Consider the following 19071-nt stretch of genomic DNA (forward strand, 5'->3'; position numbering starts at 1 on the left):
CGGAGGAGGGCGGCCGGCAGCGCTCCGCCTCGGCCCGCGCCTCCCCGGAGGTGGCGGTGGAGGAGCGGCGGGGGCAGGGGGCGGCGGTGGTGCGCGGCCGCGGCGGGCCAAGTTTGGTTGGCGGCGGCCTGCCGCGGCCATGGAGCCGAAGCACAAGGAGCTGCTCGCCCAGTGCCGTCAGAGCCTTGCGCAGGCCATGACCGAGGTGGATAAGGTAGTGGAGCTACTAGAGGCCGCCGGCGCTCTCGGCCCCCGGGACCTGCGCGACCTGGAGGCGGCCGGCGGCGGGAAGGCCGAGCTGCTCATCGCCTTGTTGCTGGCCAAAGACCGGGACCACTTCCAGGATCTGCGGGTGGCTCTGGAGAAGACGCAGCCCCACCTGCTCTCCATCCTCTACCTGAACGGCGTGGCGGGGACGCCGGTGGCGGCCGAGACTGCCGGTGAGTGGGGCCGTGGGGTACGGGGAAGGTGGAAGAGGACAGCGGCATCCCCTGCCCATCCCCGCTGAGGCAGAGGGCCGGCTCGGTAATACGGGCCCCTCGGGGCCTCCCCTCCTGATGTTTGGAAAGCAGCGGGACGGCTGTGAGTGGGGGTCCCGTTTTGTTTGGCGGGATGGGGGGAACTTAAATGTGCTTGTTCCCGAGCTCTCGGCTCTTGTTTTGTGCTCCCGGCCCTTTCCTTTTCGGGCGAGCGCGCTGGTACTGGTCCCAGAGAGGTCTGGGGATGCTGTACTGTGCTCTTCGGAGAAGCCACTTCTTTAGCCTGCTTCTTGCTGCTCTTCCCACTCCCTGATGCCTGTGGCTAAGGGAGTGCTAACCCGAGAGAGTTTTCCTCCCCTGAGCTCCTCTAGGGCCGCCGGTGGTGTTAAGAGTCGCTTCTTGACCCGGCAGAGCTGTGTAACTCCCTCCTGCAGCCAGTCTGCCGGAATAGGCTGGCTGGCAGGACTCCAGCAGATGCGCGTTTGAATAAATACTGTAACTGTTTTTCTGCGGACAAACACATGTTTTAGTCTGTGGTGTTGTAACTGTTCTTGGTGGTTAGACCAGGAAAACAGCTGACTTGCCGGCAGAAGAATACGAGTATAAACCTCCTTCTTAACTTGGTTGGGCATTTGACCCATAGGTCTGTGTATTCCCTTCCAAACCAAATCACAGTTTACTTTTACATGGACAGTATCTTTGTAATGGACAGTATCTTTGTAATCATAATTTAAAAAGCATTAGTGATGATACACAGGGCCTTGCAAGTGCAGCTGTGTTACTGGACAAGGAATACTTCAAGTAAATGAGAGTTTTTGTGTTATAGATAGGGAATATCTCTTGTCTAGGTGATGTGTAGGTGTTTTCTTCCAGTGTGTGTCTAAGCTGACTGATAGAGAAATGTGAGGTCTCTCTTACTTTGTTTTTTCCTTCCAGATTTGGGAATTTCAGGTTGACTACCTGTTTACACAAGGAGCTGTATTGGTAGGGCGTCTTGGCTCTTACAAACTATACCATTTCTTTAAGACCATAAAACCCTTTGAGAGCTGCTTCTGTTTGGAAAGCAGTATTTGCATATGCAGTTGTGTAATCTGCCCTTATTTCAGTTATGGTCTCGATGCTATGAGTTTCTTAAGCACAAAACAACGTGTGAGGGTCTTATGTTTTGTTTTATATCAGTATATTACAGTGTATGGCCTTTTGTAATGATTATATGGCAGGACCTCACAGGAGGGGCAAAAATGGACTGAACAATAGATGTCAACACTCGTAACATTATGTGGTCTGACATCAATGGGAGATGAGGGCACTCACTGCTTTTCAGGATTGGACCCATCGTGTTTTTATATAATTAGGGTAATGCTTGGTCTTATCTTGTTAAGAAGGTACAGTAATGGTACTGGGGTACTAACTTTCCTAGCCTTGAAAACAGAGATGTAAAACATGAATGGCAGGGGAAAAAATGAAGTAGATGTTGGCTTTATTAATATTCTTTATTTTTAAAATACAAGTTGGGAGTTGCAAAATGTCTCCCAACACTGAGCTCTCAAGGGAAAAGTAGTTTGATTGGCAAAATGAACGATATCCTCCTTGACCCAACGTGTTCATAAGACTGATTTGAGTTTAATATCTGTGTGGGGAAAGATGTTTCCTTGACATCATTTATTTAATTTATCAGTAGTAATAAAGAACTAAATTTGAGATTTATGGTTTTGTTTCCTTTGCAGTAAACATGTTTATGAAGTAGTACATAGGAGATTGCTAAGAGCGAGTTTAAGAACCTTCATGCACTGAGGAAGGTGAAGAGCTTGAGCCTTAAAACACTGTTGCACGTATTCCAACTTTACCCTCTGATGAGATCTCATGCTAACAAGTCTTGAGGCTGCTTATGTGCCCACTGTACACCTCCGAAAAATCTTATGTGTGAGTTTGTCCTGAGTATGTTGTGCAAAGAGTTAATGTCTAAGGGCAACTGGGGTGGAAAGGTTCTTCTTTGTATGTGCATTCAGGTGTAAATGAGTTTCACTCTAGTACCTCGGTGTAGGAAGTCTGAACACTTGTCTTCACTTGCTGCTTTGGAGTTCTGCTCTTTTTCGCTGGTGATGTTGAAGGCTGATGAGTCAAGTTCCTTTTCGTGTAGCAGCAAACTGTAAACAGGTAGCAAGGACAACTCTTGGTTTCCGTATCTCTGAATACCTGAGATGACCCGAAACAGTCATCGGCATGTATTACTTAAAATGCCTCTGTTCTTGAAAGGCACATCTTAGACTTACTTTAATTGAACATATCCAGTTGAATTAATTTTTAAATTAGCATTAGTATTTGACAAAAGAAGTACATCGTACAAAAGTACACTTATTTTGACTGTTGTTTGGAAGAAGAGGCTGGCGTGAAGTACATTCCCTTGTTAAGGGAGGAATTACTTGTAAACAATAACTTCTTGTTTGATAATTTCTTTTTCTGATCTGTTGCTGTTGAGGTGGAAATGGGAAGGTAATTGTCAACCTAAGTTTGTTCACAGTTGCAAGAGTCAGCATACAGTCTGCTCTCTATACCAAAGGAGTGAGTTTCCTTCCATTTCAGTATGTGTTAATATGTACCATTACTTCCTGTTTTATTATGTTTTCTTCCTTCTCATTTTAAGGATCACCTCCTATTGTACTCTAAGGGTGATATATAAACTCAGATGGAAGCTCAGGTTGTTATTTATACCAGCAGCTCTTGTAGAGCTGACACTATTAAGTATTTGTCTAAGCAATGTAGAGGGAAGTAAGCAGTAGGGCTGCTAAAGGGAAAGAACTGAGATCCTAGTAATTGCCAAAACACTTCCAGTATAGATAACTGTCTTTACCAGTACAAGGAACTTTCCTAATAGAAATCTTTAGAGTTTTCCCCCCATTCAGTTCCTACTTGGATATATTTGTCCTCTATAGAAGTTTGTAATTGCTTGTTTTAATCTAAGCTTATATAGTGCTTTGAAGATCACAGTTTCTCCAGTGAAATGTATAGTTTTAAATTTGTTTTGTTTCTGATTTGAACACTCTGTGCCTAACAGTGTCAGTAAGCAGAGTGAAAAATCAAGCAGAGAACTACTTTCTGTCAAAGCAGGAGATAAAGTGTAGTCTGCTGTGTTTCACTCAGTCGTGGTTAGAGACATTAGTACTTTCTTGAATAAGACCTTTGATTATTAGGTTCTGCTTTGTATGTATCAATGTTTTTGTGAGAATTTGGCTCCAACCACGTGAAAGCCTGGCCAGTTAAAAACCTCCCCATTACTTTGCACAGGGGGTGATTTAATTTCTTTACTATGCAAAGTGCTTTTATTTCTTTATTTTGGGATGAACTGACGGATTATTATTAAATCCTTCGTTTGGCAAATGACCTCAATTATGCGTGTGTGAAATGCCATATCCCGTCTAATGTGGAAATAAATGACTTGGTAACATTTAATTATCTCTTGGATATCTTGCAAAGCAGATAATTATTCGTTCTTAGAGTTGATATCCTTTGGGTTTTGTGAGGTAAAGTTTGCCCAAGATGAGAATACAGTGGAAGATGCTTTATAGAGACAAATACTATTAGAGATGTTTAGCCCTTTATTTCTTTTTTGAAGTACCAGAGATCTAATGAGACTATGTAGGCTTTAGACTGCTTCAGATAGTTTAAAGCTTTGTATTTACATTTTTATATTTAAAACATAGGAAAAAGACAGATTTGGTTGGCAAGGTGGGAATTTTTTCCTAAGATGAACTTGTGGGGCTACAGTGGTGCTCCTGGTGCTTTATCTTCAATCTTTGCTTTGGTTTCAGAAGTACACAATTTTCAGTTGTATACTAGCAGTCGGTTTAGTATATTATTTTGTACCCATACAGCTGCCATCAGTGAGTATGTGCCTGTAAGTTTAACATAGTGGTTTTGTAACTGTAAAGATTGAGCATCATTTTGAAGTTTAAAAGCAGAGCATGTTAGGTTTCAGGAGTGTTTTATTTAACAGTTTAAAGACTTCAGAATTTCTAAACTGACTTTGTTGGGGTGTGGTGTTTTTTTTTTTTCAGTAAGACATTTAAGGGGAAAGAATGAAAGTGGTTGTAGATTGACTTGGAAATTTTTCCTTTTATTTAGTAAGACTTATTTTTCTGACTTCAGTTAGAGATGTTAATTTCCAATCCAAAACCTAAATGTAGGCACTTATAGGAGTAGGGAAAAGTTAGAATTCTTAACTTTTGTAGCTTTTCAAAAGGACTATATCAGCTTCCTCTTTTTGCTTTATAAAAAGGAGCAAGTTGTTTCAGACTATCTCATCTGGTCACAGTTCTCTTTTAAACATTGCAGAGTCTTGCAATGTATTAAAAAAAAACAGCCAAACCCAACAAAACAAACAGAAAACTCACCTAAACAAACAACCAAGTCAAGCTCTAATATGTTGTGAATTTAGGAGATGGAGAGCTGGGATCCACTAATCTTGCTGGCAACACTGAGGATACCTACAAGAAACAGTAGTTCCAGGGTTGTCTCTGAGGAGCTGGGAGTGTGACTCCTTGGGGCTGAGGCCTCTGTTGCACCCCCTCTTCCGTGTCACCCACAAATTGCTGAGCAATCCCATCAAAACCTTGACTGGTAGATGGTGAGAGGAGTGAGAACTTGAGCCAGTGAGAAGCTGAGAGACTATGGAGTAAGGATGGGAGATGTGGAGGTGGGATGTGGTGTCTGTTAGGAGGAAATGCAGAAAGGGAAGCTAGAGAGGCTGTTTGTGAGGTAAGGGAAGAAGACAGTAGAAGCACTCGGAGATGACTAATAATGCTGCAAGTGTGCATTCCCTGGGAAAGGAGAGAGTATGAGTAGGAATTGTAAAAGCATAATTTATTGACTCAAGGACTGAACTGACAATTTTGCAATTAACTACCATTTACACTTCCTTCTGTTGCTGAACATTGAAGAGTGGGAAAAATGGAGCACGGTGTGTGGCTTTTTCCAGACCTGTTATTAGTTTCCGGGGTAGCTTCACAGGCCTTGTTACAGGATTGTATAAACTGTGCAGATGAAAAATCAGGCAGTGTTCAAAAGTCATGTTAAGAGAAGTACAGATCTTAGGCAGTGCTGAGCAATAATTAAACTTGAGAAAATGCCCAGTGCTAGTTTTGCCGTACCCATGTCTTCCGATGATCTCACATTTGTGTTAACTCTTGGCATTGCCCAGCTAAAAAAAACCCCAGGAAATTTCAGTCAGGTGTCTAGAGGGATATTCCCAATGAAATGGCTAATGAGAAGTGAATGAAAGCAGGCTCAATCCCAAAGAAGGAAATGACAGTACTTCTCAATTGCATTTTTGCTGTGCTGAGAGAGGGGATGGGGAAAAAAGCTGGCCACAGTGAACTCACGGGGACCTAATTTTCATCAGAGTAAAATGAATGGTAATGATTTTTTGTGGTATCATTGCATAGAGCTGTCAAGTTGCTTTGGACACATACTAGACTTGGTTGTCTTACAAAGTTAGGGAAAACAAGAGATGAATACATTTTTGAGAGGTTCTTCTAGCTTGTTACTTGGATGAGTATTCTGAAATAGAAGCGTAAGTTTCGAACACGATCAGTAAAATAAGCCAACAACTTTCTGTAACTCACTCCTTATTAATATGCCAAAACTAAAGATTGCATGTCTTAAAGGTTCACATCTTTAGCTTGATTTAATTAGCATTCTCGGTCTCACTGCTGTCTGCAGTTTTCATCAGTGATGTTTGCTGTTAGGTTTTTGGACCTCAGATTTGGGTACTGAAGACAACAGGCACTGTATGGCTAGCGACTCTGGGCTGTCCAGTTCTGGTAGCAGCCTGCAGTTGAGTTAAGTGGTGTGGTTTCTTGTTTTGGTTTTCTTGTTGTTGTTTGTTTGTTTGCTGTTTGTGGGTTTTTTCCCTACTTGCTTTTACCACATTCTGTCTTTTCACAGTATCACAGTATCATTAGGGTTGGAAGAGGCCTCACAGATCATCAAGTCCAGCCCTTTACCACAGAGCTCAAGGCTAGACCATGGCACCAAGTGCCACGTCCAACCTTGCCTTGAAGTGCCCCAGGGACGGCGACTCCACCACCTCCTCGGGCAGCCCATTCCAGTGTCCAATGACTCTCTTAGTAAAGAACTTTCTCCTCACCTCAAGCCTAAATCTCCCCTGGCGCAGCCTGAGGCTGTGTCCTCTTGTTCTGGCGCTGGCCACCTGAGAGAAGAGAGCAACCTCCTCCTGGCCACAACCACCCCTCAGGTAGTTGTAGACAGCAATAAGGTCACCCCTGAGCCTCCTCTTCTCCAGGCTAAACAAGCCCAGCTCCCTCAGCCTCTGTTTCCCTTTGTTTCTTTAAATTTTCTTCCTTGCTTCCCTTCCCTGTTAACTTTTTTTTATCTTTCTCTTTTAGTCCTAACCCTACCTGTTGTTAATTTACAGTATTATAATTTCTTGCTCAAACCTCTGGTTGTTAGAAAGATACCTGTAAGTTTTGATAAATTCCTTCTACTTATGCTTTTTTTTTCCCCAAAGAAGTTCTTAGACTGTACTATCTCAAAGACATGAGTTTAATTTTTCAGAGCTTTCAGTCCCCAGCATGTTTTTGGTGTTAACAGTGTGAGGCAATTAGTTCCTGTATTTTGGGGTTTGTTTGGGTTTTTTTTTATATGAACAGTCTTCATATGCTATACATAAAACAATTCTTTTATGTCAAGTGGTTTTAATATTGACCAAGATGGAAAAACCTTGTTAGTTTTAACACTGGATGGTAAGAGCTATAATAGTGAACTGGAGGCATATAGGCTTCCATGATTTTCCAAATTATATGGAGGAGTCAGTGCTGAAACATTGTGACCTTCAAGATGCAAGTCTTTGGCTGCTTTTTTTCTGAACCATGATAATTTAGAACTGAATCATTCTGATGTGGGGGCTGGAAGCATCACATTGACTGAGCTTTGGCTTGAGGCTGATTGTTTGGTAATGAAAGCACGTAAAAGTAAAGAGCTGTCTACTGAAGAGGCAAGTGGTGTTCCTGCGTCCTCAGTGTTGGAGCCCAGCTCTTCCAAAAGAGCTGTATTGTGGAGTTCTTAGAGTTCCTTTGGCATATTAATGATTGTCAATGCAAGATAGAATTACTGAAGTGTTGAAGGAGGCGCATGGTACAATGTGTACTAGGTACTCCCGTGTTGCATTGTGTTCTGTAACACTGCATCCTTACACAGCAATGTACTTCTATACAACTCCACGTCTGATGGAGAATGTGGTGGGAAGCTGTTCATTCTGCAGTTCTCTTCCCTTAGTAGCATTTTGGTTTAGACCAGACCACTGCCCAAGAATACCACCCTCTCGATGCTGTGATATCGAAGGGCTGAGCTGGGCAACCAGGTGGACTGAGTGCTCTGCTCCGTCCATGCTGGGAAGCAGATCCCTTGGGTGTGTGCAGATAGGCGACAGCCTCTGTGTTTGAGCACAGTGTTACAGAGGGGTGCGAGGTCGTATATGGGTGCATCATTGCGGTGTGGGATGGGGATGTATGCCACGTTATAGGAAAGGAGCACCTGACTACAATGCAGTACCTCACCGACAGGTATAACGCAGCACTTCCTCATAACGCTCTCCTCGTGTATAATGCTGCAGTCTCCTATAGAACCCTCTCGGCGTGGTCTCAGTAGCAGTACCAGTAAGCACTGGCTGCTAGCTGGAGGCGGGCCGGGGGCTTTTCGGTACCGGCATCCAGGGTAGGAGCACAGTCCCGCCGGAAGCCTCTTGGAGCGAGGCGGACGTGCATGGCGTGGGTGCTGCCGGGAGCAACCGCGGGCTATTTAAACGTGCCTAGGGAACGCCGCCAAGGGGGCGGGCGGGCCGGGCGCGGGCAGCAGTGTGAGCGGAGGGGGCGGGCAGGCAGGCAGGCCGTGGGCAGCAGTGTGAGCGGAGGGGGCGGGCGGGCCGGGCGCGGGCAGCAGTGTGAGCGGAGGGGGCGGGCAGGCAGGCAGGCCGTGGGCAGCAGTGTGAGCGGAGGGGGCGGGCGGGCCGGGCGCGGGCAGCAGTGTGAGCGGAGGGGGCGGGCAGGCAGGCAGGCCGTGGGCAGCAGTGTGAGCGGAGGGGGCAGGCAGGCAGGCAGGCCGTGGGCAGCAGTGTGAGCGGAGGGGGCGGGCAGGCAGGCCGTGGGCAGCAGTGTGAGCGGAGGGGGCGGGCAGGCAGGCAGGCCGTGGGCAGCAGTGTGAGCGGAGGGGGCGGGCAGGCAGGCCGTGGGCAGCAGTGTGAGCGGAGGGGGCGGGCGGGCCGGGCGCGGGCAGCAGTGTGAGCGGAGGGGGCGGGCAGGCAGGCAGGCCGTGGGCAGCAGTGTGAGCGGAGGGGGCGGGCGGGCCGGGCGCGGGCAGCAGTGTGAGCGGAGGGGGCGGGCAGGCAGGCAGGCCGTGGGCAGCAGTGTGAGCGGAGGGGGCAGGCAGGCAGGCCGTGGGCAGCAGTGTGAGCGGAGGGGGCGGGCAGGCAGGCCGTGGGCAGCAGTGTGAGCGGAGGGGGCGGGCAGGCAGGCCGTGGGCAGCAGTGTGAGCGGAGGGGGCGGGCAGGCAGGCAGGCCGTGGGCAGCAGTGTGAGCGGAGGGGGCGGGCAGGCAGGCCGTGGGCAGCAGTGTGAGCGGAGGGGGCGGGCGGGCCGGGCGCGGGCAGCAGTGTGAGCGGAGGGGGCGGGCAGGCAGGCAGGCCGTGGGCAGCAGTGTGAGCGGAGGGGGCGGGCGGGCCGGGCGCGGGCAGCAGTGTGAGCGGAGGGGGCGGGCAGGCAGGCAGGCCGTGGGCAGCAGTGTGAGCGGAGGGGGCGGGCAGGCAGGCAGGCCGGGGGCAGCAGTGTGAGCGGAGGGGGGCGGGCAGGCAGGCCGTGGGCAGCAGTGTGAGCGGAGGGGGCGGGCGGGCCGGGCGCGGGCAGCAGTGTGAGCGGAGGGGGCGGGCAGGCAGGCAGGCCGTGGGCAGCAGTGTGAGCGGAGGGGGCGGGCGGGCCGGGCGCGGGCAGCAGTGTGAGCGGAGGGGGCGGGCAGGCAGGCAGGCCGTGGGCAGCAGTGTGAGCGGAGGGGGCAGGCAGGCAGGCAGGCCGTGGGCAGCAGTGTGAGCGGAGGGGGCGGGCAGGCAGGCCGTGGGCAGCAGTGTGAGCGGAGGGGGCGGGCAGGCAGGCAGGCCGTGGGCAGCAGTGTGAGCGGAGGGGGCGGGCAGGCAGGCCGTGGGCAGCAGTGTGAGCGGAGGGGGCGGGCGGGCCGGGCGCGGGCAGCAGTGTGAGCGGAGGGGGCGGGCAGGCAGGCAGGCCGTGGGCAGCAGTGTGAGCGGAGGGGGCAGGCAGGCAGGCAGGCCGTGGGCAGCAGTGTGAGCGGAGGGGGCGGGCAGGCAGGCAGGCCGTGGGCAGCAGTGTGAGCGGAGGGGGCGGGCAGGCAGGCAGGCCGTGGGCAGCAGTGTGAGCGGAGGGGGCAGGCAGGCAGGCAGGCCGTGGGCAGCAGTGTGAGCGGAGGGGGCGGGCAGGCAGGCCGTGGGCAGCAGTGTGAGCGGAGGGGGCAGGCAGGCAGGCCGTGGGCAGCAGTGTGAGCGGAGGGGGCGGGCAGGCAGGCCGTGGGCAGCAGTGTGAGCGGAGGGGGCGGGCAGGCAGGCAGGCCGTGGGCAGCAGTGTGAGCGGAGGGGGCGGGCAGGCAGGCAGGCCGTGGGCAGCAGTGTGAGCGGAGGGGGCGGGCAGGCAGGCAGGCCGTGGGCAGCAGTGTGAGCGGAGGGGGCGGGCAGGCAGGCAGGCCGTGGGCAGCAGTGTGAGCGGAGGGGGCGGGCAGGCAGGCAGGCCGTGGGCAGCAGTGTGAGCGGCGGTGGTGCGGTAGTAGGGGTGAGATGGGGAACTCTAGTCAGGCGGTTGGACTTGATCTGAGAGTTCACTTCCAACCTTAAAAGTTGTATGTGTCTGCAATTTGGAAGCTTTGCAAGTGGTCTATAACTAGAGAAAGCAAGCAGGAATGTAAAGCCACTGAGTATTTCAGCTGGGGAGTTTTGGGGGGATTGGGTAAAGGGGGGCAATCTGAAGGTTGGGTTTGGGCAGACGTTTTACATAGTTGACAATTTATTGTGTTTGCATGATAAATGAATGCTCTCTCTTCCTCCCCACCCCAGACACTCCAAGCCAGCGTTCTTTAAACTTCCTACTTAGCTTTTGTACCGTCCAGTTGGGAGCATTCACTTGTAGAATTATTAATGCATTATAATTACTTTCTTGTCCCATCTCTTTTTACTTTGCCTTTCTATTTTACCTGCATATAATTGCTGATTCATGAGCATGCTTCTTATTCATGTACTTACCTTCCAGCATGTGAGTAATCCCCACTTACACGCATCAAGTTAGGCACGTGCAGTTGTTGGTGGGGTCCACGCCTTGCGTGCGAAGCTGTGTGAATTGGACCATGTCTTCAGTAAAGTATTGCTTGTATGTTTGAGCCTCAGAGATTGAGGCTAATGGCTGTTTGCTTCTTAACAGTGCTCAAAATGGAGTTTGGGAAAATGTAGCTGTACTGTAGGAAGAGGCATTATCCTAGGGATTGATGTAATTGAAATTCTGGACTTGCTTGGTGTAGATGAGCTGTGTCCTGCTGATGTTAGTGTCCTTGCTTTTCAAGTGTATTATTTCCTTTAGAGACAGACAAGGCAGCAAGTATATATGGTTTTCTATAAAAGCATCACAACTTTTAGTTTGGGTTAATAAAGCTGGTGTGGAACCTATCCTTATCAAAATTACAAAATACAGTTGGCTCAACTTCCACACAGCAAAATAATGTGTAAATCTCTAATCCTAAAGCTATTTATCTCCTTTTTGGATTGTTGTTTCTTATTTGTTCTTTTGTATAACTTTCTCCTGTTGCATACTGTTAAAGAAAAATAACTCTAGGAAGAGATATGGGTAACCATGTGATTTTGCTGTTCTGGAGCAGTAATATAATTTCAAGTTGTTTTCCTTCCACATTTTGCAGAAGGAGGAGTTGACTGAGCTGTGGGGAGCTGTTCACCGAGAAGTTGACAGGATATTGACAGATGTGGTTTTAGTGACTTCTTTCAAGAAATCTTCTTGTGATGTAGTTTTAAAGTTTTCTTAAGCACCTTGTACATGATCTTGTGAACATTCACAAAGATTTTAAAGGAGATCTATTCTACATTTAGATTGTGATGATAGTCTGTTTTTCAGATGGTGTGTATATGTTTAATGGTAGTGAAATCAACTTATCAAAAGGTTTTCGTTGAGGCTATGTGCATCACCAAAAAACCACCAGGTATGACTTATTAATATTAAAATAATCTTGAATGTCCAGTCTGTTTTTTCCCTTTTGACTGCTTATATGAGAAGACTGCTGTTATTTGGGAGCTTGCTTAGCCTTTATCTGTACTTCTAACAGATTTGCTCTTTCAGTTTGTTAAAGGCCATTTGACTTAAGTAGGTGTAGTTAAAAATAATATGAAACTTAATCTTCAACAGCAAAAAAAACCCAATAAATCACAGCCTCACCCCTCAAAGAAAGCAAAAACCTTGGCAAACCTTAAACAACAGCAGGCTTTTCCTTGTAATTACTCACCTGGGTTGGTGTTGTCAGCTGCTCTATCATGCATTTCTTGAGTTGGCCTTGACTTGGAATAAGCTGTGTAGGTATAACCCAAATTTTAGGAATAATAACATCACAAAAAGCAGTAGTAAAGCCCCTCAGAATCACAAAAGAGGTCTTCTTAGGAAGGAATTCACTTAGAACATTTTCACTTGACAGTGCTCATAGTTTTTCCCCCTCTTAACAGAAAGGACTATAGCAGCATGGCTATTACTTGGCTACAGTGATGAGCAATTTACTGCACATGCTCTGCTATACAGTGCACTCTCTTGTAAGGATTTTGAGGATGCTACACTCAGCATCTCTGGAGGGTACTCTTTTTCTTCAGCAAGCCTGCATTAATGACAATACACTGTTGAGTTTATTGGTTTTGCTCTGAGTCTGTTTAGCTTTCTCATGGACATATGAGCCAGATTGTACCTGAAAGCTGCTGCAGCTGCTGTAAGAAATCCACATAAAATGTTCTGTGGATTCATGTCATCAAATGCATTTCTGTGCATACATGTATGCATAGAAATTTTTAATACATGCTTTTGCAATGAGAAATTTTTGGTAAAGTAGCTGGAACTTTGAAAGACCAGTTCTCTTTTATCAAAATAACCTACGTCATTCCTACAGTGCATTTAAGAGAAGAATAAAGAAAAAACAAAATGAAACACCCCCCCAAAAAAAAAATCAACAAAGAATAAAGCCAAGCACAAACAAACAAAAACCCATCCCCCTCCCCCCACCAAAACAACATGAAACCACCAACTCCAAGTTAAGATTTTGCTGAAGTATGTTTGCATACATTATCATGACTGTGAAAGACACAAACCCACAGTAATTGCTAAAATAATTTCATAGCACATTGTGGTAAAATGATAGCTTGTGAAGGATAATGTATGTGTCATGATTAGAGCTTTACAGTTTTAAAGACTAATTCCCCAGCCTTGTGGCAGTGAGAGGAGGTGACTTGGAATCATTGGGGCTTTAGGATTTCTGACCTTGCAGATTAGATCATGAGACCTTGGCCTTGGATTTAATTTTAACTAGTGTCAGTTGTTGGGTAATAGCTGCATCTTCTGTAGAATTCATAGTGTTAAAAATGCTTTCTTTTCTAGATCAAAGAAAATCACTAAAAGCGTGCTTAGTTGTCTCAGTGATTTCAAGAGACCTTTGTTGGCTGATGGAGGGCAGTCTTATTTGGCTAGATAGTCTTTGTTCTCATTTTTTTGGTGTCCTTGTGTTTTTTCATTTCACATGCAGTACATTCTGAAGGCTTCTTAGCTTTACTGACCGTTTGGTGTCCTTTCCTGGTGATTTGGTCTTAGGGGACCTGTTATGTATATGCACTCCTGAGGCACACAAACTTATACACATTAAAGGGCAAGGAAATGTAATATACTGATTTAAGTGAATACTTGCTCAGCACTACAGAACTTGAATCTAAATGTATGTTTAATGTTGTTCTGCCTATCCCTCTGAGCAGTGTGATCTTAAATAGAACTTATGGTAAGATCCTGTGTGGCAGTAAACTAAGGAATATAGGAGCTGCTTCTGCTGTTCTCTCTTTTGCTGTGTAGAAGATAAACATATAAGAAACACAGCACACACCTTCTGATTTCAAGAAATTACATAAAATAGAAGATGTCTGATGTTTGTTACAAACTTATTGTGGCTAACAGAGTTGTTCTGGGCAGTAGATAAGGGCAGTAAATAGGTGGGGCATGTTGGGAAGTTGTAATTCATTATCTGTGCCTGACTGTTGAGTTGCAGAGTGCACCAGTAGCTGGGTATTTCCTAAAAGGACTTTTGAATGTTCTTGGACAAATGAAATCTTCCTTGATTTCTTCTGTTATGCTAGACAAAAGTGATTTAGAGAAGTTACATCTTTCTGTTCCAACATTTTTTAGTAAGTATGTTTTAAATATGTATACCCACAGCCTTCTGAGGATAAAATTTGGGTATGTGAAAGTAATGCTTGTTCATATCACTGAAACTACTTTTTCTTTTTAAAACTTACTTAAAAGTAAAAGTGGATTTTTTTAATCTTAATTTTACATCAGCCTGGGGAAATTTTACAGATTTCTTTCTTAACTAGTCCTTGGGTAATTCTGTTTTTTTCATTAAGTATGGATAAATTACCACAATTTAAATTATCAAATATATTTTTTTCTCTCTAACTTCCTCAGATGAGGAACTGAGTTTAAACAAAGGAACTTTGAGTCCTTCAAAGTCTCATTCTGTTATCTATATGAGTTTACAGTTAGTGAAAAATATCAGATGTTGATATGCCTTACTCTTGGATATTCCTTTTCAGCGTTGATGCTGTAAGTTAGTGTTGCTGTACTGTATTTAGAAATGGGATTGCCAAGTTTATCTTTTGAGCTGAAGAAGTCAGTTTACTTTCACGTGGAAATTTGATTCTTAGATGTATCAGGGTATTTTTGTCTCTTCTCAAAATTGGCAGAAATTGCTTACTTCCATGAATGGATGGATTCTAGCAATAGTAGCTAATTGAAGGCTTTTGTAGAGGGTTTCTGTTACTCAGAGCAAGCTAATATGGGAATATGAATGCTGTTTATGTATTCAGAGATTGCATTTGATTGGAAGACAACCTCAAAGGTCATCTTGTCCAACCCTCCTGCAGTGAGCAAGGACTCCTTCAAGTAGATGAAGTTGCCCAGGGCCACATTGAGTCTGATCTTCAATGTCTTGAGTAATGGGTCCTGGGCAGCCTGTTCTACTGTTCTACCACTCTCATTTTAATGAACTTCCTCTTCATGTCTAACCTAAATCTGCCCTGCTCCAGTTTGAAGACGTTGGCCCTTGTCCTACCAATACAAGCCCTTATAAACAGTCTGTCTCCAGACAGCCTTGCTGTAGGTCCCCCCTCAGCTATAAGGTCTCCTTTGAACTTTCTCTTCTCTGGGCTGAACAGCCCCAATTCTATGGCAGAGCAGATCATGTTAGGAAAGCATGAATGACTTGCCAGGTCACATTTTGGAGGTTTTGTGCAATTTATGTTAAAAATTATATTTTCTCAACAATAAGTCTCACAGATTTAGAATACTGATAAAATGCAGTTTTACAGCTGGAGAGATTTTAAACAGGGAAGAGTTCATCCTAAAGAACAGAAATGAATCTGGGAATGCAGTGTCCTCTCCAGCCTTGTCTTAGTGCAGAAATAGGGGTGCAATTGTCATTGTTTTCAAAATCAGTGCCTTAAAATGCATGATGTAAACTAAAGCTAATACTACAGTGCCATGACTGTATCACAATAGCTTCATCTTCCTAGGACATTTTGACAAAAACAACCACCCACCCAGTACAAAGAAGAAATTGAGAAAAGCCTGCAGCCTCTCCCAGTGGCTTACTGCTGATGGGCTTTGTGATTACATCTGTCTGAGCTTCGTCTGTACTCTACTCACTTGGAGGTTGGGTTTAAGATTAATTGTGTGATGGAGGATCCTGACTTACAGCTGTATCTTAATTAGAATTCACAGTCTACATAAATAGAGCTGAAAAGTCCTTTCTAAAAGAACAGTGGTTACAGGGCAAATGGAAACATTTTGATCTTTCCTTTTTTTTTAATAATTCAGGAATAGTTTAAGTATATATAACTATATTCCCATGCCATCTAGTTTATTTCTCTTGATCTTACTCTTATGCCATACCACTTACTGCTCTTTGCCTTTGTAATAATAGGAAAAAGCAAGTAGAAATTACTTTTCTGATCATAGTAATGTTTTCAAAGATTATTGAGTGCTATTAAAAATAGTCCTTTTCTATGTGTTGTAATTTAATGCTGTTGAACATAGCTCTGATATTGATGTGAATATTCTGAACCCCTTTGAGTTGGGTGTATATTATTAATGATAACCTTTTTACTTCTGAAAAATATTACATTTTCCTAAAATAAACAGTTTATTTTGTAAACTACAATGCTGAGGTTGAGCTATGATGTCAGCCTTGTTGGTTTAACTCTTCTGTTCCAGAGGTGTTCTGGATGAATCTCATCTGTTTCTAAGAATTGTTATTTGGAAAGGAGTTAACATTCAGTGTGCTCTGGAAACAGGATGCACTCTGTGAACATGGAAATTCTATCTCTTCTGCTGATGTGGTAAGAGGAGAAAGAGGGGAAAATACACCCTTGTCTTCTATTTTGGTTAGTTTCAGCTGTTACAATGTAACTTTAGAACTGTTGTGTTGTGGGTGGTTGTTTATTGCTGCTGATTTTTACAACTTTGTAGCAACAGCGGTTTGGATGCAAGGCATTTTGTTGAGGTTTCGAGAGATAACCTCTCGTGTCTTAAAGAAAAATAGGAGGAAGAAAAAACCAAATTCCCAGGGACCTTCTTTAAACAGCATCACTTAAAAAGGTCAGTTTAACAAGGTGCATAAGCATGTGCATGAGATGTTCACCACCCGCCTGGATGTGTTCCCGTGTGATCTGGGATAGGTGATCCTGCTCTGGCAGGGAGGTTGGACTAGATGACTAGACAATTTTGGGTTGCTTCAGGTCTGAAATAGTTTTGCATGCACATCTAGAACTACTGGTTCAAGGGGGAAGTTGTCTTGGGCAGCAGCATTACTGAGAGATGAAGTAGTTGTAGGACAGCCCCATGGGACTTGAGTTGATGAGAAAGAGCAGTGTCAAGTGGTGGGATAGATGATGTCGGCTCTGACAGAGTTTTTAACAGAGAAGAAAGCCAACTGGATTTCTTTGTGACAAGTTATGTCCTGAACTGTTTTTCTAGTATATGTACAAAACATAACCTTTACTTTATGTGGTGATTATTTTTTCTGAAGGGAATGTTGTACTTTATTGCTGCATCTTGAGTCTCGCTGCATAGGGATGTGATTTTTGCCTTTGCTAATTAGACCACAGCTGCTCACCCCCTTCCTCACCAGTGTCTTGGTTAACATGGTTACCTGGATCTTTAAGATAACCACAGTATCTACTTTTATGTTACATGTATGTTCAAGCTCTTCGCAGTAATTGCACTTTTAGTGTTGCAGCAAGCTTTATCCAGGGGAAACCCAGTGTGGAAGATGCTTCTCTAGATTTGGGGAGAACCTGAAAGCTAATTTTGCGAAGGAGCAAGTAGTCTGCTTTTAAAGGGGGTGTGCTGCTCTACTACCATGGTGAGTGACCTCTTAGAACTTTGTAACTCTACACCAACACATCCTAATTGTCTGTTCAGGTCACAGCTAGCCTTTGATGTCCCACAGGCCCCACGGTAAGGTACTGGGCCAACTGGTTCAGCCACCACCCTTGTGCTGCCTTAGAACAACAGCCCTTTGTGTGCCTGGCTGGTTGCACTGCTTCAGGACCCGAGCAGCAGCCAGCCCCCTGCTGGCTTGGGCTTCAGTAAAACGTGCAGTTCGGGTTACGTTTCCACTAGCAGCACAAAGTCCAGGAGGATATCTACGGTGTGTTTTGTTGGGTTTCTTCTCTGAAGTTGGCTGCTCTGTGCTGTATGTGCAGCTTGAAGTGGGTTAGGAGACTTAGACTTTTCAATCTGGGTTTTTGCAGGTGTTATGCTTGTGTCTTGTCTTAAACTCGGGATTTTTTTTTCCTCATAGAGCTGACTAGGAGGGTTGTTAAGGTTTTTTGGTTTGTTTTTCTGTCGGTGGTTGTTGTGTGTGGGGTTTTTGTTTATTTTGTTTATTTCTAGCTTTTTTGCTTCTCTTCAACAGCTCTTGCATGAAGACTCTTAATCCTTTTATAGTTAAAATCAATTTTAGGATTCCTTCTCCAGACCTGTATGGATTAATACCTTAGTACTGAGAATAAAATTTGAAGCAGAAAAATGTTGATTCATGCACACTGTGTTATCGTTTCAAGGATTTGGAAAACCACTAATTGAGGTTAATGGAGATGTTGTTTTATAAGAGCTTTCTGTTTTATGGTCATGCCAGGAAGCATGTGAGGTATTTTGAAACTGTATCTTAACTGATTTGCATACAAGAGATGAATTTGTGTTGATTTTTATTCAGATATTGCTCCTGGGATTGTTAATGCTGATTGTATATCTTCTTGCCCCTTTAATACAAATACATTCTGCAAGCACTTGAAACCAGGTAATAAATGACTATGATGATTAAGCAAACTTGTTTGGCTTTAGTCAGAGGCCTGTTTGTGAAACTCAGACTTAATGAGGAAAACAATAATGATGTGATAATGACAAAGCCTTGCTGGCTTGAGAGCAACATAAAGGAGATCCTGCCAGTATGGTCAACTTGTAATCTTTGGAGTTGTGATGGAAGAGGTGTTGGAAGAGAGCAGAGGCAGAAATGTGTTACTGTAAAACTGTGCTGAAAGGTATTGGGAAGTTGGACTGATTGCATGGGTGCTCAGTGGCTTTGTGGGAGTTCTGCTTGGTTTTGGAAGGGAAATGGAAAAAATGCATGTTATGTTTTTTCCTTTTATACCTCCTTTATGCTATTCCCCTTCTGAGGCTTTTGATTACAGCATTGATTGGTCTCGAGAAGTGTATTGGCATATTTCAGACATTCTCTGCAGTAGATTGACTGTAAAATACAGGAAGTTGCTGTTAACAAACAAACCATAGTGGAAATATGTTGCTAAATCCCTTTGAAAAAGGAAAAACATTTCTATTGGCAAATCAGTCTGATGTCCAGTCCAGTGATTACCTTGTGTGGTTCCTGGTAGGAATTCTGCAGCATTGAATAAGTGAAAACATTGTGAGACCAGAATCAGGCTTTTCTGATGGTTTGGCTATAACGATGTCGTATTTCACTCTGTCTTTCAGTGTTCTGTAGCATAGGAGGCTGTTAGCTGAAGTCCCAACCGCTCAGACTTCCTGTGGTTTTGATTAAAAGCCACACATAGGGGAAAGTAATTCTTTTTTCCTTCAAATGAAAGTACTTGTTTTTTGTGTGTGTGTTCTGCCCTGTCCACCTCATATACATTATAGCCATATACGTGTTGTGGAGTAATTTCTTCTAGAGCCGTGTTACCTTGGTAGCTTTGTACAGAACCTGTA

The 19071-nt window shown here is 45.0% G+C and overlaps 1 protein-coding gene across 4 annotated transcripts in view; it reads left to right on the forward strand.

Annotated features, from left to right (window-relative positions):
* Positions 1-19071, forward strand: part of DLG5 (discs large MAGUK scaffold protein 5) — a 104274-nt gene continuing 85203 nt past the window's right edge. For all 4 annotated transcript variants that reach the window (XM_064145466.1, XM_064145468.1, XM_064145467.1 and 1 more), the window contains exon 1: positions 1-440. In XM_064145466.1, coding sequence (XP_064001536.1) covers positions 140-440 — 301 coding nt within the window. In that variant the 5' untranslated portion in view covers positions 1-139. The remainder of the gene's footprint in view (positions 441-19071) is intronic.

This window comes from Pogoniulus pusillus, chromosome 6 (genome assembly GCF_015220805.1).
Source record: "Pogoniulus pusillus isolate bPogPus1 chromosome 6, bPogPus1.pri, whole genome shotgun sequence".
NCBI classification, from domain to species: Eukaryota; Metazoa; Chordata; class Aves; order Piciformes; family Lybiidae; genus Pogoniulus; species Pogoniulus pusillus.